Here is a 25,702-nt window from a genome sequence, read left to right on the forward strand (position 1 = left end):
TGCCAAAAAAAGATCTAACAATACGGCCAGTATTAGACCTACGCCCTGCAAAGAACTGTCAAGCCACAAAAAATTTGCATGACCGTACTACAAGAAGTAATCCCACTGCTAAAGCGGGGGGCGGGACTACATGGCAACATTGGATATGAAAGATGCCTATTGTGATATTTCACTGTTCCCATCGCACAGAAGATTCTTGCGTTTCAAGATAGCAGACCAGCACTACTGATTCAAGGTGCTACCCTTCGACATAGCATCTGCTCCAAGGGTGTTCTCCAAGGTACTGGCTGTGGTGGCAGCGCACCTGCGCAGGGAGGCAATCCCAGTGTACCCCTACCTGGCGACAGGCTGATTACAGGGGAGTCTCCCTGTTACGGAGAATTCTCAGAAATGTGCCAATTCCCTTCTACCTTATAGACCCCTAACACTTTTGCTGGACTTTAGGACTTTTAATTTCTACCCTGCAGAGAGTGAGACCTTTTTTTCCCCACACTCTCGTATTTTTCTGTGGTTTGGACTGTTTCTTTTGACTTTGGAGTCTGACAAACTCCATAGGCATCTTCTTTACATTGTGACACAAAGCTCCTTCAGTGCAGTGACACAGGGAAGTCTCTTAGATTTCCCAAAGGTTTGAATTCCTTCTCTTGTTGAAACTGTTTCCAAGAGCAGTGAAGTGAAATTGATGTTACTTAAATTTTGTAACTTTCTGGACCCAGCACACACTATCTGGCTAACCATCAAGGCAAGAATTATTTTCAAAACCTTATATATTGCACACAAATGCATTGCCAACAAATCTGCAAATATCTCAACTCTGTCACATACAAAGCTCCCTCCCAACAGCTCAGATCCAGCAACAGCTTCCTCCTTGCTATCCCTGTTAGGGAGAATTCTCATTCTATGGCCAGTTTCCCTTACCTAGTGAGTCCCTCAGCAGCTTTGCTGGATTTCTGGGGTTTATTTGTTCCACTTGGTAAGAGTGTGAACCTTTTTCCCACTCTTACAGTGTATTTTTGTGTGTTGTACTTTTTTGTGCTCATGGGCTATGGAGTCTCACCAACTCCCTAGGCATCTTTTTATGTGTTACACAGCACCTTCAGTGCAGTGACACAGGGTTGTCTTTTAGACCTCCCAATTACTCAATTTTTCTCGGGCTAACTACTGTCCCCCAGAAACATGTAAAGTTGCCATTTACTTTATCTAGTCACAATTACCCCATCTTACATGGAGTATTGGAAAGGGTTAACTACTATCCCTTTTTATCTGTACCTCCTTGGAGCATTGTTTCGCTCCCTTAACATTAAGACTTGTCTGGTGGCAGTGATATCTACCCTAACTTTTCCACCGCGGTTATATTATATAACGTGGTAATGTTTTAGGTTAATATAGTAGCCTCGAACATGAAACCCGCTTGACCTTATTGGTTTTAATTTGGCTCCAGTTGGGTTTCGTCACCATTTCTTCTTGTTAAAATCCTTCTTGTGTTTTACTTTGCGCGGCAGACCAGGTTTGCCTCCTTTATTAACCGTCCTATGGGGGGCTTCCCTAGAGAAGCCCTCCTTCTGGCACCTGGGTGTCTAGGTGGGCTGAATTTGAGGGAGGTGTGTAGTCACCCCCTGCACAGGGTCTCCTTGGAGACCCAAGTCGCACTTTGTATTGATTGGCTGAGGTGGTTGTCCAGGCTGGACAACCCCCCCCTGCTGAGTGATAGGCAGCCAGGCTGTGTGAATGGGGGATTTTGGCATAAAAGGCAGGACTCTTGGGCTGGAAATGAGTCGCCACCGGAACTGCAAAGAACCGAAGAGAAGCGGAGAAGAAGACGGCTGCTGCAATCCCGAGTCCCGGTAAAGCCCTGCTGCAGTCCTGAGCTATCTACCCTTCAACAACAAGAGAAGATCCAGTCCGGAGTCTTCTTCCCTTGAGCCTGGTGGGAATCAACCAGCTCACCTTTCTTCAGCCAGAGAATCCTCTCCTGGATCTAAATCACTGCACAGTGCGGGTAGTGGTCCGGATAGCCACCAGAAGAGCCCTCTCCTGATTTAAAGGAGCGCACCTTTTATTCATCGTTCATTTTGCTGCTGCTGGCCTCATCCCTGGGTAGTGCAGATCGCTCCAGACGTCGTCCTTGTCCCCACGACCGAAGCTTCAGGAACAGTAAGTCTGCATGAACTACCAGGAGCAACTGCCGTGACACCAGCTTTCTTCAGCGGAATAAGATACTGTGCACATTTGGTCGTTCTCTTCATCCGACCTTACGGAATCGGGGTGAACCCTTTTCCTCCACCAATGCTTGTCCTTTCTTCCTTCCCCCTTATAACTTTTGCCTCCTTTTGACAATATCTATGTACTCCTGGCATCTTGAATCTCGAACTGTTCTTAACGTGTGATCCTCGAGAACAGAGCATCTGCTCTAGTGACACTGGCGCAGGCCTATTGACTTTATCTGCATCCTAAAGCGAGTCCTCTGATTCTATTGCCTTGACAAAAGTATTGCCTATGATTTTTCTTAACTATTACCTTGTTTTAATTCTTTATGCTAAGTGTGTTTGGCTTCCGTGACATTTCTTTCCACGGGTACGCGTTTCTTTAGTAAGACCGAACTGTCATTACTGTCAAAAAGTGATTGCTCATGTACCGCCGGTAACGTCCTTGCTTCACAATAAAGATTTTCAATAATAACTTACTAGAAAGTCTTAATTTTATTAAAGACACAGAGGCGAGCATTATGCTTCTCTTTCTTTATTTAAATATATAAAGAAAAAGCTTAGCAGCAAGATATTTTTTCTCACAGTGCACCAGAGTGCCATAACATATGTATAGATAAGGTGCGCTAGAAAAATATATACAGGTAAACAATATCATAATCTGTCTTTAAAGTCCTTTAAACAACGTTAAACTTCATTTCCCAGAGGTCCTGAGGAAAGTTCAATTCGAGGCCACCAACACATGACCTGCGTCCTCCAATGGGTGTCTAAGTTCCCACATGAACAGTCTTGAACATGATGCAACTTCCTCTTTCGAGACTGAAAACTTGTCCGATAGAAGAATTGGAACTGAAGCCATCTCATAGCAGGAGGGAGATACGTGTCGTGGATTAGGCGGATTTGTCTGTTGACGTTGTCAAGAGAGAGAATTCAAGATACTTCATGTATATTACAACCGTAGTTCCCTTAGAGGGGTGGGAGAGAAATACATTGTTATTTTTAGGAACAATCATGCATTCAAAATGAAGTAACATTCTTAGCAATGTATATATATAATAATTATCAAGCGTGATGCATTCTTATTTCTCGCCGGGTGGGATAATGCTCGCCTCCGTGCCTTTAATAGAATTAAGACTTTCTAGTAAGTTATTATTGAAAATCTTTATTCTATGTCAAGACCGGAGGCTCCCATTATGCTCGTTTAAAGCTTACTTAACATAATGGATGCCGGCTGTTCTACCGGTTTCAGGTAGAATTGCTTAAGTACAGATTCACTTGCCCAGTCCGCCATTCTCATGATATCTTCCAGTCGGATTCCGACTTGAAAGGCCTTGGAAGCCACGGCTCTTCTCACGGAGTGGGCTCCGAAGAGCAAATATCTATTCCTGCTTGGGTTAAGGTCCATCGCACCAAGCGTGCTAGGGTTGGAGCCGTAATCTCTTCGTAGGCCTTTAGATCTGACTAAGCAGAGCTTGGGCTGGTCTATAAAAGCGGGTAAGAAATCACTCTTGAGTTGTACTTCATCCTTCTATGTATATGGAACACTATGCCATTGGGGGAGAAGGTTCTGCCCGCTAGATTGAGGAGTCCGACGTCAGAAACTCTCCTGCAGGAGATGAGGCACAGCAGTGTAGTGAGTTTGCCGGATATCGTATTGTGGGATAATTCCTCATTATCTGGCCAAGATAAGAAGAGATTCAGCACTTTGTTAACGTCCCAAAGCTTGCCGTAGCGAGACGGAGGCGGGACTGTAAGTCTAACACCTTTTGAGTAGTCTGAAATAAGGTGATGTTCTCCTGCTGGGATCCCTTGTATTAGGTTGTGGCCACTCTGAGATAGCAGAGCGGTAAGCGTTAACTGTCTTGTAGGCTAGACCTCTTTCAACTAGGGATGCTAGGAAATTTAGTATTTCCTCTATAGGTGCTGAAAGTGGATGTAATCCTTTGTGCTGGCACCAGTTTCTCCAGGTGTTCCATAAATTGGAGGATCTTTTAAGAGTAGCAGGGGCCAAGCTCTCTTCATTAAGTCTGACCGCCGTGAGTGACATGCCGGGAACTCCATCAGGACCTGAAATCCTCCAAGCTGCTAGGCTCAGGGATCCGTTGAGGAGTAGGGGGTAACGCTGCCCCGGTGGATCCAACAGGAGATCGGGAAAGCGGGGTAGACTGATTGGAAAATCCGAAGAAAGTTCCGGAATAACTGGATACCAGGTCTAAGAGTTCCAGACCGGGGCTATGAGGACTAATTCCATTCGTTCCTGACGGCCTTCGCCAGGGTCCTCGCAATCAAGTTGAAGGGGGGAAAGGCATAGTGTACTCCTTCGGACCAATGGTGTAGGAAAGCGTCTGTCGTGGTCGCTGCCGGATCTGGTTTCCAGCTGAAAAATACTGGTAGCTGAGTGTTGAGGCGTGAGGCAAACAGGTCCTTAGATAAGGGACCCCAAACCTGCTGCAGGCGAAGGAAATCTTCTCTGTCGAGCTTCCAGTCGCTGTAATCGATCATGTGTCGGGAGTACCAATCTGCCACTACGTTCGTGAGACCTGGTAGGTATTCCGCTGTGACCGAAATCCGGTGTTCTAGACAGAAATGCGAAAAGTCTTTGGCTAGTTCCGCTAGGGGCCGGGATTTGGTGCCACCCAGATGATTGATGTATTGTACTGCTGAAATGTTGTCCATCTTCAGCAAGATGCAGCAACTCGCTCTGTCTCTGGCAAAGGAGCGTACTGCGAAGGAGCCCGCTAGGAGCTCTAGACAGTTTATATGCACCTCGAGTTCCTGAGGTGACCATGTTCCTCCTGTGGCAACTGGACCGCATCTCGCTCCCCAGCCGGAGCGGCTGGTATCTGACTCAATCACTATGTCTGGGGCAGATCCGAAGATTGCTCGGCCGTTCCAGGCCTCCATGTGTGTGAGCCACCAGTTGAGTTCCGTTCTCGCTTCTGGTGATAGCGTTAGCCGCTAGGAGTAAGAGAGACTGCGTCTTAAGTGCTGGCCTTTTAGTCTTTGTAATTCCCGGTAGTGGAGAGGTCCGGGAAATGTAGCTTGGATGGAAGCGGAAAGAAGTCCTATTAGCCTCGCTAGGTCTCGAAGGGATATGTCGATCCTCTGTAGGAGACTGCAAATCTCCCGTTTGGTGGAGTGAATTTTGGCCGTTGGGAGACGAAGCTGAGCAGATTCGGTGTCTACTACAAATCCTAGAAACTCTAGGTTCCTGGATGAGTGAATGATTGATTTCTCCCAATTTATGAGGAAGCCAAGACTGTGTAGCAGGCCTATGGCCAGCTTGGTCTGATGCTCTACCAGAGCTTGAGATTGTGCCATGAAAATAATATCGTCCAGATAGATTAGCTGAACACCTTGTTCTCTTAAATATGCTACTACTGCTCTCAGGAGTTTGGTGAAAGCCCAAGGAGCTGAGGAGAGTCTGAATGGTAAGCTCGTGAACTCCCAGTCTTGGTGCTTCCAGGAGAATCACGGATAGCTTACGTGGTCCCGATGTATGGGTACCGTGAGGTAAGCATCTTTTAGATCCAGGCTTATAACCAGTTGTTGAGCCTCAGGAGGTCCCTGAGCATATGAATACCCTCCATTTTGAAATGGCGTGAATGATGGTCGTTGAGAGCCCTTCGGTTTATCACTGGGTGTACTTTTTGCTTTCTGCGCACTAGAAATATGGGGCTGAAGAAAGTGCCTTGGCTTGTGCAGGGGTGAATCGCTTGTTTCAAGGCTAAACTGTGAACTTCCTTGTCTAGTGCTAACTCGTCATCTTTGGACATTGCAATCGGAATGGGGCAACCTGCTTGAAAGGGTTGTGCGAAGAATTCTGGGCGCATACCGCGAACTGTGTCCCTTACCCATGCATCCCCTGATAAGGAATCCCATGCATGCGCAAAAGCAGCTAGCCTCCCTCTTATAGGCGTTTGTGACGCTGGCGCTGCTATAGGCAGACTGACTTGTGGTTGGTTTGTTGTGCTTTTTACCGAGTGGCTCTCCTCCAACCGCCACCTCTTCCTCGCCCTCTTGAAGGGAAGAAGGTATCTGAACGGTCCTGCCAGGCGTTGTTGATCTCTGGATTGTTGAGGTCTTCGATCAAAAAAGTATCGGCCGGAAGAGCGACGCCTACCTCATCCGGCCCGAGAGAAAATATTTGAGGAGAAAATATTTGAGGAGAAAACTTTTAATGTAGGCTTGAGCTTTGTCTAGAGCTGCGAAGGTGCCAGCGAACTTGGACATTTCCTTCATGAAGATATCGCCGAACAGCAGACACTGAGCCGCGGCCCCGATTCGGTGTCTGCTAGTTCGCTTAGTTTGGCGTCAAACTTGTAAAGGATGCCTTTGTAGCGTTCCGCTAAGCTGGCACAGCTGGCGTTACCCAGCAAACAGATGGCTCTCTGGGCCCAACCGGAGAGGATTAGTGGATCAATGGGGTCTCCTGAAGCTATGGCTGCTTCGGCTAGGTCCATCATCTTTGCTAGAGGGTCCATGACGTCCAGTACCCTGTCCTGACAGGACCTCCAGGCGCGATCTATGCCTTTTCGTGGATCTTTGACCTGCTTCGCTAGAAAGGTAATCATTTTGGAGTCTAACTCTGGCGTCAGGGCCACTTTGCCTGGAATCTCCGGGCGTGGGCATTCTGCACTGAGTCTCACTAGAACCTCCTTGTCTAGGGGTTTGCGTAACCTGTCTTATGTATTCCGATGTTCTCGGAGATGGTTCCCAGTCGGTGAATCTGGGATGTACAAAGTCTTCTGGAGTAAACATCCCCTTAGAAGGAGAGAGTTCTCCAGCATGGGGTCTGGCATGGAGTCACATGCTCATGAATATTCCCCGTCGTCAGGCTGGGAATCCTCGGTAAAGAAAAAACCAGTATCAGTTTCGTTTCTGATCTGTCTTTCGTAGTAATAACCAATCACTGATCTCTGCGTCATACTGACCACATCCAATGACTGCCCTCTACCTAAGCCCCGCCTCTGGCAGCCATCTTCAGATTTGTACCGCACGTTCATGTGTTGGGATCCTCGTGCTATTGCTCTCGAGCGTTAGTGCTATTTTTTCAAGTTTTTTCTCAAAAACTTCGTTTTTTCGGTCAAAAGAGCCTCAAGCTCCACCGACTCTCCATCCGATCAACGGGGACCCGTGTCGGATTCGTCTGCGCCCCTCAAGGGTGAAGATTTCGTCGAGCTATGCTTTTGGAGGACTCCAGAAGTTTCTCAGGCCCGGTCATGGCCCAGGAGAAGGTAAGCTCGACGCCCGGAAAGCTGTTCAGGGTCTGCCCTGGATGCCAGCTGCAGAACGTCTTCAAGGAGGACGAACACTCTTTTTGTCTTTACTGCCTACATGAGGACAAGACGCACGTGGAGAAGGACTGTGCGTTTTGCGGCAACATGTCGGAGCGGACCATGAAGGACCGCCATCAACGTCTCGCCAACTGGCTAGAAGGGAAGAGCCCGTCCGGCGAGAAGAAGAGGAAGAAATCCGAGCGGTCTTCTAAGACCTTTGAGGACGCCCCGGCGACGGGGGTCCAACATAAGGCCAAGCACCGCGAGTCCGCTGGCACCGGGAGCGCCGAACGGTCGGGCTCTACGGGCGCCAGGCAGGGCGCACCCTCCCCGGCACCATCAACCACGAGCCAACGCTCTGGGTCGGGTAAGAGGAAGGCCGAGCACCCGGCGAAGCTCCTGGAGAGGCCCCGGTCGAGCTCGAAGGCGGAGGGGGAGCGAGGCAGTGTTCCCCCCCCCTTCAAGGATAAGGCGGTGAGCGCACCTAAGGTGGTGAAGGCCTTAATCCATCCGGCCAAGCCCTCTATCGATACTGTCGCGGCGGCCCTGGCTCAGCCTGTGGAGGCTACACCAGTGGTGGCGACCTCGGGGCTCAGAGTCTCCCTGCCACCTCGGAGGGAGTCCTCTTTTGTGCCCATCGATAGGACCCCCGTGAAATCCCCCGAGGGGAAGAAAAAGGGGGGGCAGGGCGTCGTAGATTCGGCTTCAACCTCGGAGGAGGAGCTGGTCGAGGTCTTAAGCCACGGCCTCGGCGTGGAAGAAGACCGGCCCGTCGGGATGGATCCCGACGCAGGTGACGACGACATCGTCGAGGGTACCGACGGGGCCCCTGATCGCCCGTCGGATTCCCCTCTGCCAGCGCCGCAAGACAACTCGGCGGCCATTTTGTTGGCTATACAGTCCTTATGCTCAGAGATAAGGACGAGACTACCGTTGCCGACGGAGGAACCTCTCCCGTCGGGGGACCCAGAACCGGGACCTTCTGGTGGTCCCCCTACCAAGAAAAGAAGGATCCACCCTCCACCTCCTTTTCAGCCGTCGCGCCCCGTCCAGCCCTCCTCCCCGTCCACCCGAGGGGATGATACAGGGACTGACACGGCAGCGACGGGTACGGACGACGAGGTATACGACGAGGATGTACCGTCGTCGCCTCCCACCAGGGCTTCTCCGCCCGACGAGATTGGATCGTTCCACTCCATGATCACCAGGGCATCCGAGCTTTTCCAACTCTGCCCTGAGGAGAAGAAGAAGGAAGGTTTCCTTTATCAGCGGCGCGAGGCCAAGAGGAAGACGGTCCTCGCAGTGCCTCTATTGGCGACATTTGGGATGAGGGCCTCACCCTCCTCAAGAACCCTTCCACGACGCCAGCTAGAAGAGACCGGTACGAGAAGAAGTACCGGGTCCCGGACACGGCCCCCCTGTGCCTCCGGGCGCAGCCTACCCCGGACTCCGTCGTCTCCGCGGCGGCCGGAAGAAAGGGGGGGGGGGGGTGCGGCCTCCACATCGACTTCCCCACCGGACGGCGAGGGAAAGAAATTGGACGCTATGGGACGCAGAGTCATCTCGTCTGCAGCGACGACGATTAAAGCGGCCAACGCCTTGGCTATCGTGGCCCGCTACGACAGGGAGCTCTGGTACAAACTGGCTCCCCTGCTGGACTTCCTGCCGGATGACAAGAGGGCAGAGGCCCTGGAGATCCTGCAGGAAGGTGAGGTGGCTTCGGACCACGCCATTACCGTTGCGACGGACATCGCCGACACTGGGTTCCGCCAGTTGGGCAACGGCGTTTGCCTTAGGCGGCGTGGATGGCTCAAGGCTACGGACTTCCGTCAAGACGTTCAGACCAGAGTCCTGGACATGCCCTTCGATGGGAACAACCTGTTTGGGAAAATAGTGGACGATTCCCTTCAGGCCATTAAAGCGGACACTGAGACGGCCCGGGCCCTTGGAGTTCTGCAACAACGACGGACGCCCTTTCGGAGCAGCGGAGGCAAGGGCGCCTCCAAAGGTTCCGGCGGCGGTTTCTCCACCTACCGTCAATCGGCCCGCTCGTCGTCTCAGGAGGCCTACAGAGGACGAGGCAAGTCTGGCGGACCCCGCCGTCGTCGCCAAGGAGGTCAAGGCGGCAAAGCCTCGTCGAAGCAGGATTGAACCGGCCGTGGGGTCGGGCCCCCACCGAAGCACCCCGGTGGGAGGCCGGCTGGCGAGCTTCGTCAGCGTGTGGGAGTCCATCTCCACCGACCGTTGGGTGCTGGACGCCTTGGCCCGGGGCCACGCGCTCGAGTTTCAAAGAAGGTGTCCGCGCGTCCCCCCCGTGGCCAGGAAAGAACTTCACGTCCCTCAACTTCTCCTGGAGGTAAAGGCGATGCTCAGGAAGGGCGCCATCGAACTCGTCCCAAAGAGGCTTCGGGGCTCCGGAGTTTACTCGAGATACTTCCTCGTGAAGAAGACGGGGGGATGGCGCCCCATCCTGGACCTGCGACATCTGAACAAGTTCATCAAGGCGCAGAAGTTCCGGATGGTCACCCTCCAGCACGTCCTGGGTCAGCTGGAGGAAGGAGACTTCCTGTCGTCGTTGGATTTGGAGGATGCCTACTTCCATATTCCCATCCTAAAGGGGCACCGAAAATTCCTCAGGTTTGTGGTCCAAGGGCGTCATTACCAGTTCAAAGCCCTCCCCTTCGGACTACGGTCGGCACCCAGGGTATTCACCAAGTGCCTCGCACCGGTGGCGGCGCAGCTGCGCCGCGAGGGGGTCCACGTCTACCCCTACCTGGATGACTGGCTCATCCGAGCCAAGACGAGGGAGCTCGCCGTGGTCCACACGGCAAGGACCGTCCAACTTCTCACGGACCTGGGATTCTCCGTGAACTACGCCAAATCCCACCTGGTACCCGCGCAAGACGCTCTGTTTCTGGGAGCGAGGCTCAACACAGTGTCCCTTCTGGCCTCCCCGTCGGAGGAGAGGACCAGGACCATCCTGGGCAAGGTGCAGCGGATGTTGGTGGCCGACGCGGCCAAGGTGAGGTCCATCAAGTCCCTCCTCGGAATGATGTCTTCCTGCATCTACCTCATTCCCATGTGCAGGCTCCGGATGCGCCCGTTGCAGGAGTTCCTGGACGCGCGCTGGATCCAAACGACGGGCAGCTTCGAGGAAAGGATCACACTCGACGAGAGTTTCCGACGAGCGATCCGGTGGTGGGGCACCCGCGCGCATCTGACGGCGGGCATGGACTTCCAGACCCCAGCCCACCAGGAGACAGTGACCACGGATGCCTCCCTGGAAGGGTGGGGAGCGCACACCGAAAATCTGCACGCAAGAGGCCTTTGGCTCCCGACGGAGAAATCCCTACATATCAACGTCCTGGAGCTCCGTGCAGTGTTTTGGGCCCTCAGGTCCTTCCTTCCGTCCCTCAAGGGCAAGGTGGTGAGGATCTTCACCGACAACACCACCACCATGTTTTACATCAGGAAACAGGGCGGAACCAGGTCCCCAGCACTCTCCAAGGAGGCGCAGGACCTGTGGCATTGGGCCGTCGCCCAAAGGATATTTCTGGTGCCGTTTCATCTGGCAGGGATAAAAAACACCATCGCCGACTCACTCAACAGGGAGCTGCGCTCGTGCCACGAGTGGGAGCTACGGCAGGATCTAGTGGATCGCCTCTTCCGACGGTGGGGCACACCCCAGATCGACCTGTTCGCGACGGCGACTAACTCCAAGTGCCGGAGGTTCGCCAGCAGGTTTCCCCAGGCGAGGAGCATGGGCGATGCTTTCTCGTTCCCCTGGGAGAGCCTGTTCCTCTACGCGTTCCCTCTTTGCCACTGCTAATCCGGCTCGTCAACCAGCTCAAGAGGTCACGGTGCAGGATGATCCTCGTCGCACCTGCGTGGCCGAGGCAGATATGGTTCCCGGACCTTCTGGACTTGTCAGCGTCCCCGCCAATCAAGCTGCCAGTGGACGCGGATCTACTCTCCAGGGAAGGAGGCGCCATCCTCCACCACGACCCGAAATCGCTGAACTTGCAGGCCTGGCTCCTGCAGCGCTAGAGTTTGGAGGATACGACATACCGGCCGACTGCAGAGAGGTTCTTGCAAAGGCCAGGGCGTCCTCGACTCTTAAATGCTACGGACACAAATGGAAGAGGTTCTCTGTCTGGTGCCACGCACAGAAGATTAACCCTCTACGGATTACGGCTCCCCAAGTACTGCCGTACCTGCTGACGCTGGCCAAAGCTGGACTGGCACACGCGTCCATCAAGATTCATCTTGCTGCGATCTCCCGATACACCAGAACCACGGGGCGGACGTCCTTGTGGTCTCATCGTCTGGTGAAAGAGTTCATGAAGGGACTGTTCAGATCGTTCCCGCCGGTGAAGGCTCCGGCCCTGGCGTGGGAGCTCAACGTGGTGCTGACCAAGCTCATGGGACCTCCGTTCGAGCCTCTGCACTCGGCTCCGTTGAAATTTCTGTCGTGGAAAACAGCGTTTCTTGTGGCCATCACCTCCGCACGACGAGTGGGAGAGATCCAAGCCCTTTCCTGCAAGGCCCCGTACTTGACTTTTCACGACACGAGGGTAGTGCTCAGGACGCACCCCGCCTTCATGCCCAAGGTACCGTCGGACTTCCATCTCAACGAACCCTTGGTGTTGCCTGTGTTCTTCCCGTCGCCTTCGTCGCCGGCTGAGAGGACTTTGCACTCGCTGGATGTGGCTAGAGCGCTGAAGTTCTACGTAGACCGCACGAAGTGTTTTCGGAAGACGTCACAACTCTTTGTGAACTTTGGACCTGTCAATCAGGGGAAGGCTCTCTCGAAGGCTTCCATTTCCAAATGGCTCTCCGGCTGTATCATGTACTGTCACCAGTTGGCAAACCGACCGCTGCCTGGCCGTCCGAGAGCCCATTCCACCAGAGCGATCGCAGCTACCACAGCGTTCCTATCTGGTGTGCCCCTGCTGGACATATGCAGGGCTGCTACGTGGAGGTCGACACACACCTTCACGAAATTCTACTGCGTCGACCGGGATTCCAGGGAGGAGTCCAGGGTCGGCCAAGCAGTGCTGCGCAACCTGTTCGCCTGAGGCGAGCCTGGTGAGGAGGTAAGATGCTTAATGTTGAGTTTGATGTAATGCTTAATGTTGAGCCTTTGCCACCTCCCGTGGTTGTGCATGTGTGTACTGCCATGTATTCTTTATTCATGAGCATGTGAATCCATGCCAGACCCCATGCTGGAGAAGGAACAAGTTACTTACCTGTAACTGTTGTTCTCCAGCATGGGTCTGGCATGGATTCACATGCGAACCCTCCCGCCTACCCCTCTGCGGCTCTTCACTTGGTCATACTGCCACTTCATGTGCTTCCAAATCTGAAGATGGCTGCCAGAGGCGGGGCTTAGGGAGATGGCAGTCATTGGCTGTGGTCAGTATGACGCAGAGATCAGTGATTGGTTACTACTACAAAAGACAGATCAGAAACGAAACTGATGCTGATTTTTCTTTACCGAGGATTCCCAGCATGACGACGGGGAATATTCATGAGCATGTGAATCCATGCCAGACCCATGCTGGAGAACAACAGTTACAGGTAAGTAACTTGTTCCTTCTTCTTGTCCTTTCTTGTTCCTTCCCCTGACATCCAGGGCGGGAAATTCCTTTTGTGTGATTTATATCTTCATCAGGAGTCCCCTGGACTCCCCGCCCAGGCTCCAGTCTGTTTGTGAGGGCAGAAAGCGGGGAAGTAGTCCACAGCCTGAAGCGCTCTGAAATACCTTTGTACGAGCGCGATAGAAATAAAATTTCAATATCAATAGCCCTTTGTCTTTCTCCTTGCCTGAATGGGGACAAATCCCAGTAAGGCTGGCTGTCCTGATTGGACAACCAGACCGCCCCTTATTGTCAAATGCAGGGAGAGACTGGAGAAGTTGTGCTGTAGTTCCTGTTAAATACTGCAAACCTGAAGCTGAAGAGCAGTCGACCACTGGAACTGAAGCCGAAGAGGCTGATGAAGGAAAAATGGCTGAGGCGATTTCCAGCGACTGGAGAGCCTGCTGAGTGGCCGGAGCCTGTAGCCTTTCCTTCCAATCGACCTGGGGACTCCAAAAACGACGACCCTGACCAAGAGACTGGTGAGACCCCCTAGACTCAGGAAGACCTGCATTTTGAGCCATCCCACGCGTTGCTGCGACCTTGCGTTGCTACAATACCCTGGTACCTCAAGCACAGTCTTTCAAATTCTGAATCTCGCTGAAACTTCGTGGGCATCCTGGTCGATCCCCAGAGGCACAAACCGAGTCCAAAAAGTCCCCTCAACAGAGTGCTGGACTTTTGTAACGATGAGAATTCAACCGCGATTTTCTGTCTTGTTCAGTGCTCTTTGGAAAAGGTGCCAAATCCACAGAACCATATTCAGCCGCAAGGAAAACCTTGCCTAGAGCCTTCTTGATTGATCCCTGCTGCAAAGTTCCTTCTGAGGTCTTGTTTTCAGTCACCACGACAGAGAATCCACTGACCACAACATCAACCAAACTGTTATTACCATCAATGCGTTATTGATAATTTTTACATATACATATAACCCCCTTCCTTCCCTCCCAAAACCACTGATTGTCTTTCAGTTCTGCCGTTACCAGACTCCGATTACGAGCTGCTTGTTTCATCCGTGGTAGTATCATCTTTCCTTGGGTTGAATAGTGGCACCTTGAGCGCCACCCATTGATGTAAGTCTTCGCTGGTGTCCAGCTTCTGTTCTCGAAGTGCATTCTCCCACGCCCCAGATTCTGCCGTTACCCACTTATGAATGTTCTGCCACCACAGTACGACACCTGGGCCTTTAGTGTTTTTCCATCCCATAGCAATGCATCTTTTCGCTAGTATGTACATCAACTCCTTGAGCTTGTTTAGTGGTTTGTTGTTCCGGCTCTTTTTATATCTACCCAGGATGCATGCCAACAGAGTTTGTACGTCCAATACAATATCTGCCTCCTCCACCCTTGCAGCTATCTGTGTCCAAAAGGATTGTATTACCCGGCATCCCCAAAACATGTGCGTCATTCCTGCACTGGCTTCATTGCATTTAGGGCATTCTTTGGTTCCCGCCCCCCTGAACCTAGAAACAACCTCCGGTTTAAGGTACGCTCTATTGGTAATATAGAACTGTATGAGCTATAATCGGGCGTTCCTGGAGACCTTCTTATGATAGTGGGTTATGGTTCCCCATGCCATGTCCTCGAATTCCAAGCCCGGTTCGTGCTCCAATTTCGCCTTACATATAAGCTCTTCTTTGGTTGTACTATCCAACAATGTTTCGTAAAGCCTCAAGGTTTTGTGCCCACCCTCAGCAACATTCAGCATATTCTCTATTGTCTTGTGTGCTGTTTCTAGATTCTTGACGTCAGGCCATCTGTCCATAAGCTTTTGCACCACTGCTCTGTGAAGCAGAAACTGTCCTGTAGGCAGTTCCGTGATTTCGTGTAATTCAGCAAAAGTTAATATCCCCTGGTCGTTCACTAGGTCCCCCAATGTAGCTACTCCGCAGGGTTCCCATCTATTTTTTAAATTTTTGTCCCCCGGGTCTGCTCGCCATAATTGCTGCTATAGGAATATGGGGGGAGATTGGGTCATTTACCTTCACCGTCCTCCAGACCCGTTTCCAATTCTGGATCCCCAGTTTCACCAAATAGGGGCAATTCTGTGTTGCGCCTGCAGGGGCCCAGAGCAGATCCCTAAGGAACATTTGAGGGATAGCTGGTTGTAAGAGTTGGGTGTCTGTCGTGGTCTCATCCGCCATCCATTTCACTACATGTCGCAGTTGACCTACCATGTAATGCAGTTCGAAATTGGGGATTTTTAGGCCTCCCTTTTCGTAGGGTCTCTGTAGTACTTGTAGTGCTACTCTGTGCCTCCTTCCCTGCCAGAGGAATCTTCTGCAGAGCTTATCTAACTCTTTGAAGAACTGTGGTGGAACGTTGAATGTGACGTTACTAAAACAGTGTAGTAGACGGGGCAGCACTGCCTTTTTGACAAGTCCAGCCCTTCCTGCCACCGACAGCGGCAGTTTGCTCCAGAAGAGCCCTCTTTGACTTTCACCGTGTTCAAAGTGTGTTTAATTTTTGGATTACGGTGGATGGTAATTCCCAAGTATTTGAAGGAGGCGGTCCTCCACTGGAAGGTCATAGCAGGGAGACTCAATTCCGTCTCGCATAGGGCAACTGAGGTACTGTGTTGACTTGGGTATGTACTTACCTTAAGTCTGTTCAAATGTCTGTGTAGCTGTGGGGTGTTTCTTGTGATGGGGAGGCCTCTCACCCAGTGCACCCAGTCCCACTGCTAGAATCCTGCTAGGGTGTCTACTCTAACTCTAAAGTGCTCTCCCGTTTGCCCAGTCTTCCTAAAGAACTCTGACTTTTGCTACTTAAGAACCTGTCCTGACACTGCCTGTTGGACACTAGATCCTAGTGACCCCCCTTCTGCCACTGAGAACACTCATGCTCCAAGAATAAGGAAAATACTTTTAAGGGATTGGGCCTTTTGCCTGGAAAAGAAAAGACACTTACTTGAGTTGGTTGGTAACTGTAACTCTGAGAGTGAACAGTTACAAAAGTTCTTACTTCCCTTGGCTATGAGATGCACTCTTCTTAAAAGTATGGTTAACATATTTTCTTTCCTTAGAAACTGTTTTGCCATTCTAACAAAGTAGACGTGAAGGTATATTACTCTCCTCTGATTAGATTGTGCCTTTTCCCAAAAGCAATGTGTTGGTTTCACCAGATTATTTATGCAGGATGATTGTATGAGTGTCCTCTAACTGGGTCTTGCTTCCCCTGACTTGCTGATAGCCGGTCCAGAATAAGCCTGTATTAGGTTGTTGCCTACCTAGAATAACTTTGAGCCATTCAGTAAAGTGTAACATTGGGTTTTACTTTCCCTGTGGTATCTAACCCAGAGTCTGGGGTTCCAACTGTCCCTTCTAAGTCCTATATCTGTCACTTGTATAGTTGAGAAAGATATAACCTGGACTCCTTGTAAGATTAAAAAAGTATATGGGTTTTACTTACCTTGAGTTGGCTGTGTGCCATCCAGAAATAAGTTAGAAGAGTTACTGCTTATCTCAATCTGTGTTTCACTGATCTCAAAAGCACCTGTAATTGACTATTACATCCTTAGGTTTTACTCACCTAGCATAACTGTGTGGTATAACAAAAGTAGGTATAGGTTTTTACTGTGCCTGGAATAAGTGTTCCACTATTCACAAAAAGTATATTATCCAGTTGACTGATTATGAGATGTGTACGGAGAGTCACTGTACAACTGGTAGGGTCTACTGCTCTTGCATCACTGAATGTAATTGTGAAAGTAACCATTGGTTTTTACCTCACAAGAATAGTTGTGACCTATACTGAATATGTATGAAAAGGTTTTGACCTCCCTAGAACTACTGTTGGGTGTTCCAACTAAGGTTTATACTTTGGTCTATGTACCTTCACTTATAGTGTGGTGTTTTTATAATTGCGATTTCATAATCTGTGTTAGTACCTATTTACCCCTAGATTTAGCTGGGCCTACCTGTATTTAAATAAAACCTTTATTTTTACATACATAGTGTTTCAGTGTTTCTTTGGACCATTTGTATTACAATTTCACTTGTACTGATTCTATAGCCCCCTCTCATTCCTAAAATGAGCCTGGCTGCTCTGTCTACTCTACCATGAACTCAGGTGGTACAGCCTTATACTAAGAGTGGAGTCTTGTACTGCCTCAGTTGAATGGTTTTACTAAGCCCTTAGTTGGACTGCAGAAAAACTGTCCTAACAGTAATATTTTACCACATCATAACCTATAAGAAACACATTGATAGTACTTACTATTGCAAGTGTAATTAAAATAATTTGCATTTCCTTTTTTAGATTTTGCGCGTACTCGGGGAGAATGCAATTGCTGTGCGAACAAAAGCCATGAAATGTCTATCTGAAGTTGTTGCAGGAGATCCAAGCATTCTTGCCAGGGTAAATGACACCATGTATATTTGGCACATTCTACATATTGGACAATTATTAGTTTTTCTAACATTGTTTTTATTTTTTCCTGTAGCTGGATATGCAGAGGGGTGTGCACGGACGACTCATGGATAACTCCACTAGTGTGCGTGAAGCTGCAGTGGAGTTGCTTGGTCGGTTTGTTCTCTGTAGACCTCAACTTGCCGAGCAGTACTATGAAATGTTGATTGAGCGGATACTGGTATGCACTCCAATTCAGCTTTTTAAATCACAGTAAATGTTTTATTTTGCCCTAGAATTTCACGGGAACTGCTTGAAAGCACAGCCAACGGTACAATTCACATAGAGTTGCAGTGCAGAGCTCTTCCATGGATGTGAAGGCAAAAGTACCTAAAACATTACTGATTATTTGCAAATGATTACAGGAAAACAATATTTACAGCAATGGTTGAAGTAAAGAGTACGATTCAAGGAAGTGCAACATGATACCCTCAGGCTATGTTAAGGTTTAATCCAGTAGGTAGACTTTGTTTAAGAAGGATTTGTAAAATCTGACCTGGTGAACAGAGTTTAGGATGCCACAGTGTTGGGGAGAATTCTCATTTCTTTACTAATTCCCTTCAACCTTAGAGACCCCCAGCTCTTTTGCTGGACTTTAGGACTTTGATTGTTTATCCTGGAGTGAGTCAGACCTTTATCTCACTCACATGTATTTTTAACTCATTTGGACTGTTTCTTTTGGTTTTAGAGTCTGACAAACTCCATAGACATCACCTTTTTGTATTTTGACACACAGCACTCTCAGTGCAGTGTCACGGAGAAGTTCTTTGGATTTATCTTAAGGTTTAAATAACTTCTCTTGGATAAACTACTGTTTCCAAGAGTAATAAAGTGAAATTGACTTTAGTTACCTTTTTCTCTTTGTAGACCCAGCACACACCATTTTATTTGGAGTGCTGGGGGGTTACTTAGTATCCCCTTTGTCTACTTTCTCATGTAACATTTTTGTTACCCTCACTACAATTAATGGCTGGTGGCAGTGGTTTAATTTTCCTACCATTGTGCATTTTTACCACAGGCTGAATCCTCAGCCTCAGTATTGCACACATGGGGGCCATTTTGTCAGAATGGGCAGTCTTTTTTTCGCCATTTCTTGCTTGTGGGGTCTTTTTGTGGGTGTTGCCCTGTGCGCCAAAACAGGTTTGGCCCCTTTGTTCGATTTGTCTTTGGTGGGATTCACAGCTGAAGCCCGCCTCTGGTTCCAGCGTGTCTGGCAAAGCAGGAAGCAAGTGAGGTTCCCGAAACTCCCTCTGCTTTGTCTCCTTGCTTACAGGAATGCACCCAAAGGTGATTGGCTAGCTAACTGTCCTTGCAGTACAGCCACCCTGCTGTGTGAGTGACAGCTAGGCTGCGAATGAATGGGAGAAACTTGCATAAGAGGCAAGGTATTTTGCAAGGAAGGCAGAGGCGACCACTGAACAAAGGTTCCGAAAAAGAAACTGGAAGAGAAACTTTCTTCAGCCTACTGGACCATTGGTTTACCCGCTGAAGCCCTGCTGCAGTACTGAAGCTCCAATTTTTTGGGAACAAAGGATCCAAACCTTGGTTGGCACGCAGAGTAAATCTCAAGAAGGACCTTTCCAACAAGAAATGGCGAAAAAAGCAGACTGGGTGATTTTGACGAAATGGGCACCCATGGGTGCTTTACTGCATCTGCAATTGCAGCCCTAGGTAGAAACACACAATGGTATGAAAAAGTAAACCACTGCCAACAGCCATTAATTGTAGCAAGGGTAACATAAAAATGTTTCATGAGAAACTAGACAAAGGCGATACTAAGTAACCCCTCCAGCACCCTGTTGTAAAATAGTGGGTGCTGGTTCTAGAAAGTTACAAAATGTAAGTAAAGTCAATTCGAATGGATTGTATCCTCCTGCGTATTCCACATCTTTGACATGTAATGTCCACAGCTGTGTGCTTCGCAAACTTTTTCGGCAGAGGGCGTCCTGCGTCGGGTCTATTGGTCGAAGTGAGTGGGAGCGGTGCTCCTATACTTTTTTTAATTACCTTGTACAGCTCCTATACTTTTATTTTAAAAATAAACCGTTCCGGAAAGGTTTTGTTTTAAAATAAAAGTTTAGGAAGAAGTTGAAACCTTCACTTTCTGTGCACTGCACTGAACTTTCCCTTAAACAGCAGGTGCAAGTGTTTGGGGGGGGGAGGTGTATTGTGTGTGGGAGGGGTTGTGGCAATGGGGTTTGTGGGGAGCAGGGTCAGGGCAGCAGGTGAAGGGAAGCGCCCCCAATTCAGCACGATCCTCCCCGCAATGAGAGACAATAAGGGACTCTCCCGTAGTGGGAATAAGACCAAGACAGAGTGCGGGTGAGCGTAAGTGGGAGTTTATCCAAGGATAAGGCATGCAAAGAACTCTGCAACCTACGAGAGCGCTCTGTCTGACAATAGCAAAGACAGGCGTATTTCTAATACAGAAAACGTCATCAACACCTAAACACTATAGGGGGCACAAGTTAATTGGGATTGGGTATCGTCGACTAACTATAGGTGTTGCTGCAGCATGGTTGGTCTTGGCAAGACGACGTCACTGGTCAGCCTCGTGGGTTGGGTTGGGCCTGGCAGGCCGGCTTGAGGTCATCCGTGCGGTGTTGGTGCGCTGGGGCAGCCTGTGACAATGATGAATACCTTTCCTGTCTTAGTTGCCCTAGGCCATGCACACTGCAGTTATTCAGAAAATGACATTTACGTTCACTAATAAATTGTTCCGTAGCTTATCTTATAAAATAAACGCAACACATGAGGAATGCACCTCGTGAGAGGTCTGGTGGTTATCGGTTGGGGTGAGATTTACCTGTGTCCTATTGACCGGTACTTTAGGTCGTAGGACGGGGCTCTGGGGCCTGGGCCGAATGATACATGTCTGTCTGCTGCGTTAGAAGTTATTATATAGATGGGTCTCTGTGTCTTGTCTCAATGATGGGGGTCGTCCTTACACGGGGTCAGGATTCTTGGGGGGTTCGTGGGATTTATGAAAGGGTGCTGGTAGATCAGTGGGTTCATCTGTGGGTTTATTACCGTGCTGTAAATAACACAGGTGGCAGGCTATGGCCTTGGTTGCGGCGCCGGGGCCTCTGAAGTAACGCCAGCTTGGTTGGGGGAGGTGAGGGAGCGCGGCACAAGTCTTAGCTTTTTTATCTTGCAGGCTTGGTAGGGTGGGAGAGGGAATGGCCTTGCATATCCACAAAGGTATTTTCCTCGTGCGTTGCTGATCAGTAAATGCAGAAGTTTTATACTGTTCTGCCTTATTTTGACGTTATTTAGACACACATATATATTTCAATTTCATTACACATTTCTTTAAGACAGTCGATTCCAGTACCTTTTCATTGCCTAACATTACATTCATTACATTGTGTGCGTATTGTATGTACATTTAGACGTTATACGAGGGATATCTAGGTTATGGCCTACAGAGATTGATGCTTGCCACTTTGGGTGGTTCAGTAAACATATATGAGTTCCAGTTTCTACATACTATGGAAAAAACACTTTTACAGATAGAGGTTATACGTTTGGTCAACATCTTTCTCCGTGGTTATAGCAGCATTAGTCCAGACCTGGAGGGATATCATATAACGTTACATTTTTATGGCTTATTCACATTTTAAAACAGAGGTAGTTCATTAGTACCAATACTTGAATTGTTTTCTACCTTCTTCAGATAGTGATGCTTCAGCTTTTTTCCTCGCTACCCCGGCCTTGCGGTCCGGGTCATACGGGGTGCAATATCACATTGTTACTAATATAATGTTGCCGTGTTGGCATCTCGGGTTTAGCTCATCTCCGACTTTCTCATGGGAACGCGCTCGCAGCGGATCTGCCAGTGCTGCTGAGGCGACAGAGATGCATGAAAGGCCCTCCAAAGGTGGGGGCCTCGTTACAGTGTGCTAAACTCACGCCGTGTTTGCTAGACAAGATGGCATCTAGGCCTGACTCGATTTTTGGTAAATGCAAAGACGAGGTGCGTGTGGGCAATGTCGTCGGCGGGCGAATCCTCCTCCACCTGGGCCCGGGTGGCATGAGGGGGCGTCCACCGAGTCATGGTCCTCACCTGGGGAGGAAGCTGTAGGTGAGGAGGGCCTCGCGGCCAGTCCTCCCCTACATTTCCCCCCTTTCGTTACTTAAAGTAACGAATTTCTTTAGCTCTTCCAATCTCCTACATTCTTGTTCCTCTAACACTGCACCATCCCATGCAGGGGTTCCTTTTATAGGCATCCATGCTCTGCACACCCCCCTTAAACTCTCACCTCTCCTAGCATACTCATCTGGTGTACATGTTAAATATATACAGTCGCCAGTTTCTTCCAGATCTACCCAGACCTCCTCATACCATTCCAGTTCTACGTCTCGTGGTTCTTTGATAGTGGTGTGCCATAGTTTATCTACTATGTACTTATCACGGCACATAGGCACTAACTGGTACTTGGGGGTGTTGTCTGCTCCTGTCTGCACATGTACTTCTTGTGTTGTTTTAATTGTACCACCAGAGTTGCCCATTGTCACCATCATCATTGCACCGTTAGGAACTGCATTAGCACAACATCGGAGGCCCACCTGGCACAGGCAAAATATCACAAGGACGATCACCACTATTGGTATCAGGAACTTTATTGTCACTCCAAGCCATGAGGGAACCCACGAGAAGATATTGTCGAACCACGAGCTATCTTCAGCTCCACCTTCCATTTTCATCTTCTCGCCCAGGTTATGTACTGCTTCAATAACGTGGGACAGGGACCCATTTTCTGCGTCTTCAGAAGGTACGAACGTGCAGCACGCACTTCCTATTTTTCGGCAAACACCTCCATCGATAGCTGTTAACAGGTCTAGAACATACCTGTTCTGCATGGTCATTAGTCGCAGAGCTCGTAGTTCCACCTTTATTATGTTGAACCCTTCTTCAGTGTCATTGGCCAACTGGATCAGTTCCCACCGTGTGATCTGGAGCCATTTTGCATTTGCTCTTGCTTGGACACTGGACACTAGCGAAGCAAAGAATGTTTCCACGGAGCTGAACAGGCGATACTTGTCTGGAATCTGTGCCAATAAGTCAGATGATGCTTGTGATATGTAGTTCGAGACTCGCTTGTTTCTTGAGAGCTCTTCTTCCTTCCCCCCGGAGGACAGGACATAAAGGTGCGCTTGTGTAGTTGGAGAAGCTGCATTCTGGTTCAAGCCTCCTTTCATCATGTTACTTCTGTCAATATGGCTTTCTGGAATCACCATTAGTGTCGAGTGCAAGGTGGCCATTGAGCAGCTACCACTCCATGATTGGGGAAGGTGCAGGTACGCCTGGTTTCCGCATACCCAGTAGGTGTCCATTAATGCTGCTGTCCCTTTTTTCATATCTGGGATGGTGAGAGTTTTGTTACAGTTCGTGTTCGTTCCCATTGCCATTTTTCCTTCTCCCTTGAAACATAGTTCGTTTTGTATTTCACTTTGTAGCTTGAAGGGTTTCTCCATCGCTGTTACCCATGTTAGTTTAGGGATGTGTTCTTTCCATATTGGCAAGCACGTTCTTTCCATCCACCGCAACTTGTCCGGTTGGACACCTTTCAGCGCTTCTGCCTTGCACAGCACTTCTTCGTCTTTCCATTTGTTTTCGGAAAACAGTGTCCCTTGTATTGCAAAGAAAGGTTCTTTAAGACAGATCACTCCAGACGCCTGCGAATAGCACGTTTTGTTGTTCTGTAGCATTCTGAAAGAGACATCGTGTGCTTGGAAAGTGTTCTTTATTCTACACAGCGTGAGATGAAGGAGACATTGGGCATCCACAATGGGCAATTCTCGTGGCAACAATACTTTAGGTGTGCCTGATGCATGGGGGATAAGTGAGCAGACATAACAGCTCTCATTGGTTGTTTGTTTGGCTGTTGTGCTCATATCTGCATACCATTTATTTGCTTGGTGTGGGTGTCGTGGGTCTTCCATTTTGTCTAGCCCTAGTCCATAATACTCATCATACCCTTTTCCACCAGTCTCTCTTTTCCGCCTACTTTTCTCCCTTCTTCTGTACCTTCTCGTTATAGTAGGTGAAGAACCAGGCCCCTCTTCCTCCCCCCCACCCCCCTTTTCTAATTCTTCATATAGGGACTTGTGTTCTGTCATCATAATCACTTTTCCATCCTCCTTGATAAACAAGAGATCGTTGTTTGAAATTGGGGCGGGAGGGATTGTGTGGTTGTTGTATGTTCCAGGTTGGGACATTGTGTCATTATTTACATTTTTGGTTCTCAATTGTGAGAGGACAGCAGTGGGTGGTGTAGTATAGTATCCCCACACAAAGTGTGATCCATCCCAGATCAAGAAATCACCTTCTTTGATACCTACAGTCGGACTTGTTTTCGTTCCAGGGGCAAGGGTGGTGTTGCTCCCCCCTCCCCCCTCGTTCATCTCGGTAGAGATGAACGCTATAATCCAGTGTAATACCAGACAAAACATTGAGATGAAGAACACGATAGCACACATTGACAAACCACATTCAAATGAATACGTTAATTTAGCCACTAACATTTCTCTAAATCTAACATATCTATTAGTTGCAGGCTGCCCATTCGATGCCATGATAAATCCTGTTTGAGACACAAAGGTTCATTAAATACAAACATGTAAGCATTTCCACGTTGTAACGTTTCGATGATAAAATATAGGGTTGGGTGAGGGAGGGGGTGTGTTGACAGACAAGGTAGCTTTTCAATCATCATTATTCGTACCTTTATATATATATATATAAATAATAAGAAACATGTCATTATAAGAACAAAAATAATAAAAACATCTTAGAGAGCACCGTGGGGGAAAAAAAAAGAACCCCACGCAAAATTTTCAAAAACTGTAATAAAAAGAAATTTTACACATACATATGTACATGTTTTAGTCCAGGACATTTGTCGCGCGCTAATTGTGCTCACCGTTCATCTCATAAAGCACAAAAATTCCACTCATTCGTTCCGCACAACTTCATCGTCCGCTGTTGCCTGTGCCTCGTCTTGCACCTCACTTTCCGCAGCGCTGTAAGCTTTACGTACGTCTGTCAAATGCACCCAATATCGCAGGCCCTTCACCTTTACTGCTGTAGGTGTGCAAAACACTACCTCATAAGGGCCATGGAAACGTGGTGCATTCCACCTCCGCACAAAGCTTCTGACAAATATAAGGTCACCAGGCATGAGTTGTAGCGGTTTTTCAGGCAATTTGTCTGGTTCAGTTGCGTTCCCCTCCTCTCTTGTCGAGGGGGGGGCTAGTTGTTTTGCAATTACGCGCGCTGCCCGTGTCAATTTTCGCAGATATTCTGTGAACTCCTCCCCCAATATAGCTGCGCTTCTGTGTGCATCAGAACGCTCACGGAGAGGCGAATGCGCTGTATGCATTCTTCTTCCCGTGACGATCTCGTGCGGGGACAAATGGTGATCCTTACTTGGCTGGTTTCGCAGTTCAAACAAGGCCAAAGGCAGGCAGTACATCCAAGTCTTTTTGAGGGAAAAACAAAGTTTTGATAATCTGCTTTTTAACAGGCCATTTATCTTTTCCACTACGCCATTACTTTGAGGATGATAAATCGAACATAATTTGTGCTTTATTCCCAATAATGTAGTCACTTCTTTAAATAATTCATTAACAAAATGCGTCCCGTTATCTGAGCGAATAATGTCGCAAATTCCCCAGCGCGGAAACACTTCCCGCACTAGGAACTTCGCGGCGCCCTTCGCGTCAGGGCGGGCACATGGGCCTGCCTCCACCCACCTCGAAAATGGACATACAACCACAATCATGTACCGAGCCCCATTACACCTTTCCCCCATGTCTACATAATCAATGTGGAGCTCTCTGAATGGGCCATTTGGTTTTGGTATCGTACCCCTTAGTGTACGCAAGGTCATACCTGAGTTGTAAATTTGACAGGTCGTGCATTCTAGGGCTAACCTTGTGACGTGTTCCTGGAGGCAAGGTGCAAACCAATCTTCTTGTATCTCTGCCATTATGTGTTTCTTCGTGTTGTGTGCGGGAAAGTGTAGTTGTTGAAATGCTATTTCTAACAGCGTAATTGGCATTACCACTTTTCCTGAACTCTCTTGTCGCCACAATAAATCAGTCGATGATTTGCTGCAACCTCTCTTAGTCCACCGCAATTTTTCCTCTGCACTAGCTCCCTCTTG

At 48.9% G+C, this 25,702-nt stretch overlaps 1 protein-coding gene across 6 annotated transcripts in view; it reads left to right on the top strand.

The window, feature by feature from the left end:
• Positions 1-25,702, top strand: part of NIPBL (NIPBL cohesin loading factor) — a 2,053,700-nt gene that overhangs the window by 1,294,450 nt on the left and 733,548 nt on the right. For all 6 annotated transcript variants that reach the window (XM_069627143.1, XM_069627142.1, XM_069627145.1 and 3 more), the window contains 2 exons: positions 17,382-17,480; positions 17,566-17,712. In XM_069627143.1, the coding sequence (XP_069483244.1) occupies positions 17,382-17,480; positions 17,566-17,712 (246 nt within the window). The remainder of the gene's footprint in view (positions 1-17,381; positions 17,481-17,565; positions 17,713-25,702) is intronic.

Source organism: Ambystoma mexicanum, chromosome 6p (genome assembly GCF_040938575.1).
Source record: "Ambystoma mexicanum isolate Mex_15411 chromosome 6p, UKY_AmexF1_1, whole genome shotgun sequence".
NCBI classification, from domain to species: Eukaryota; Metazoa; Chordata; class Amphibia; order Caudata; family Ambystomatidae; genus Ambystoma; species Ambystoma mexicanum.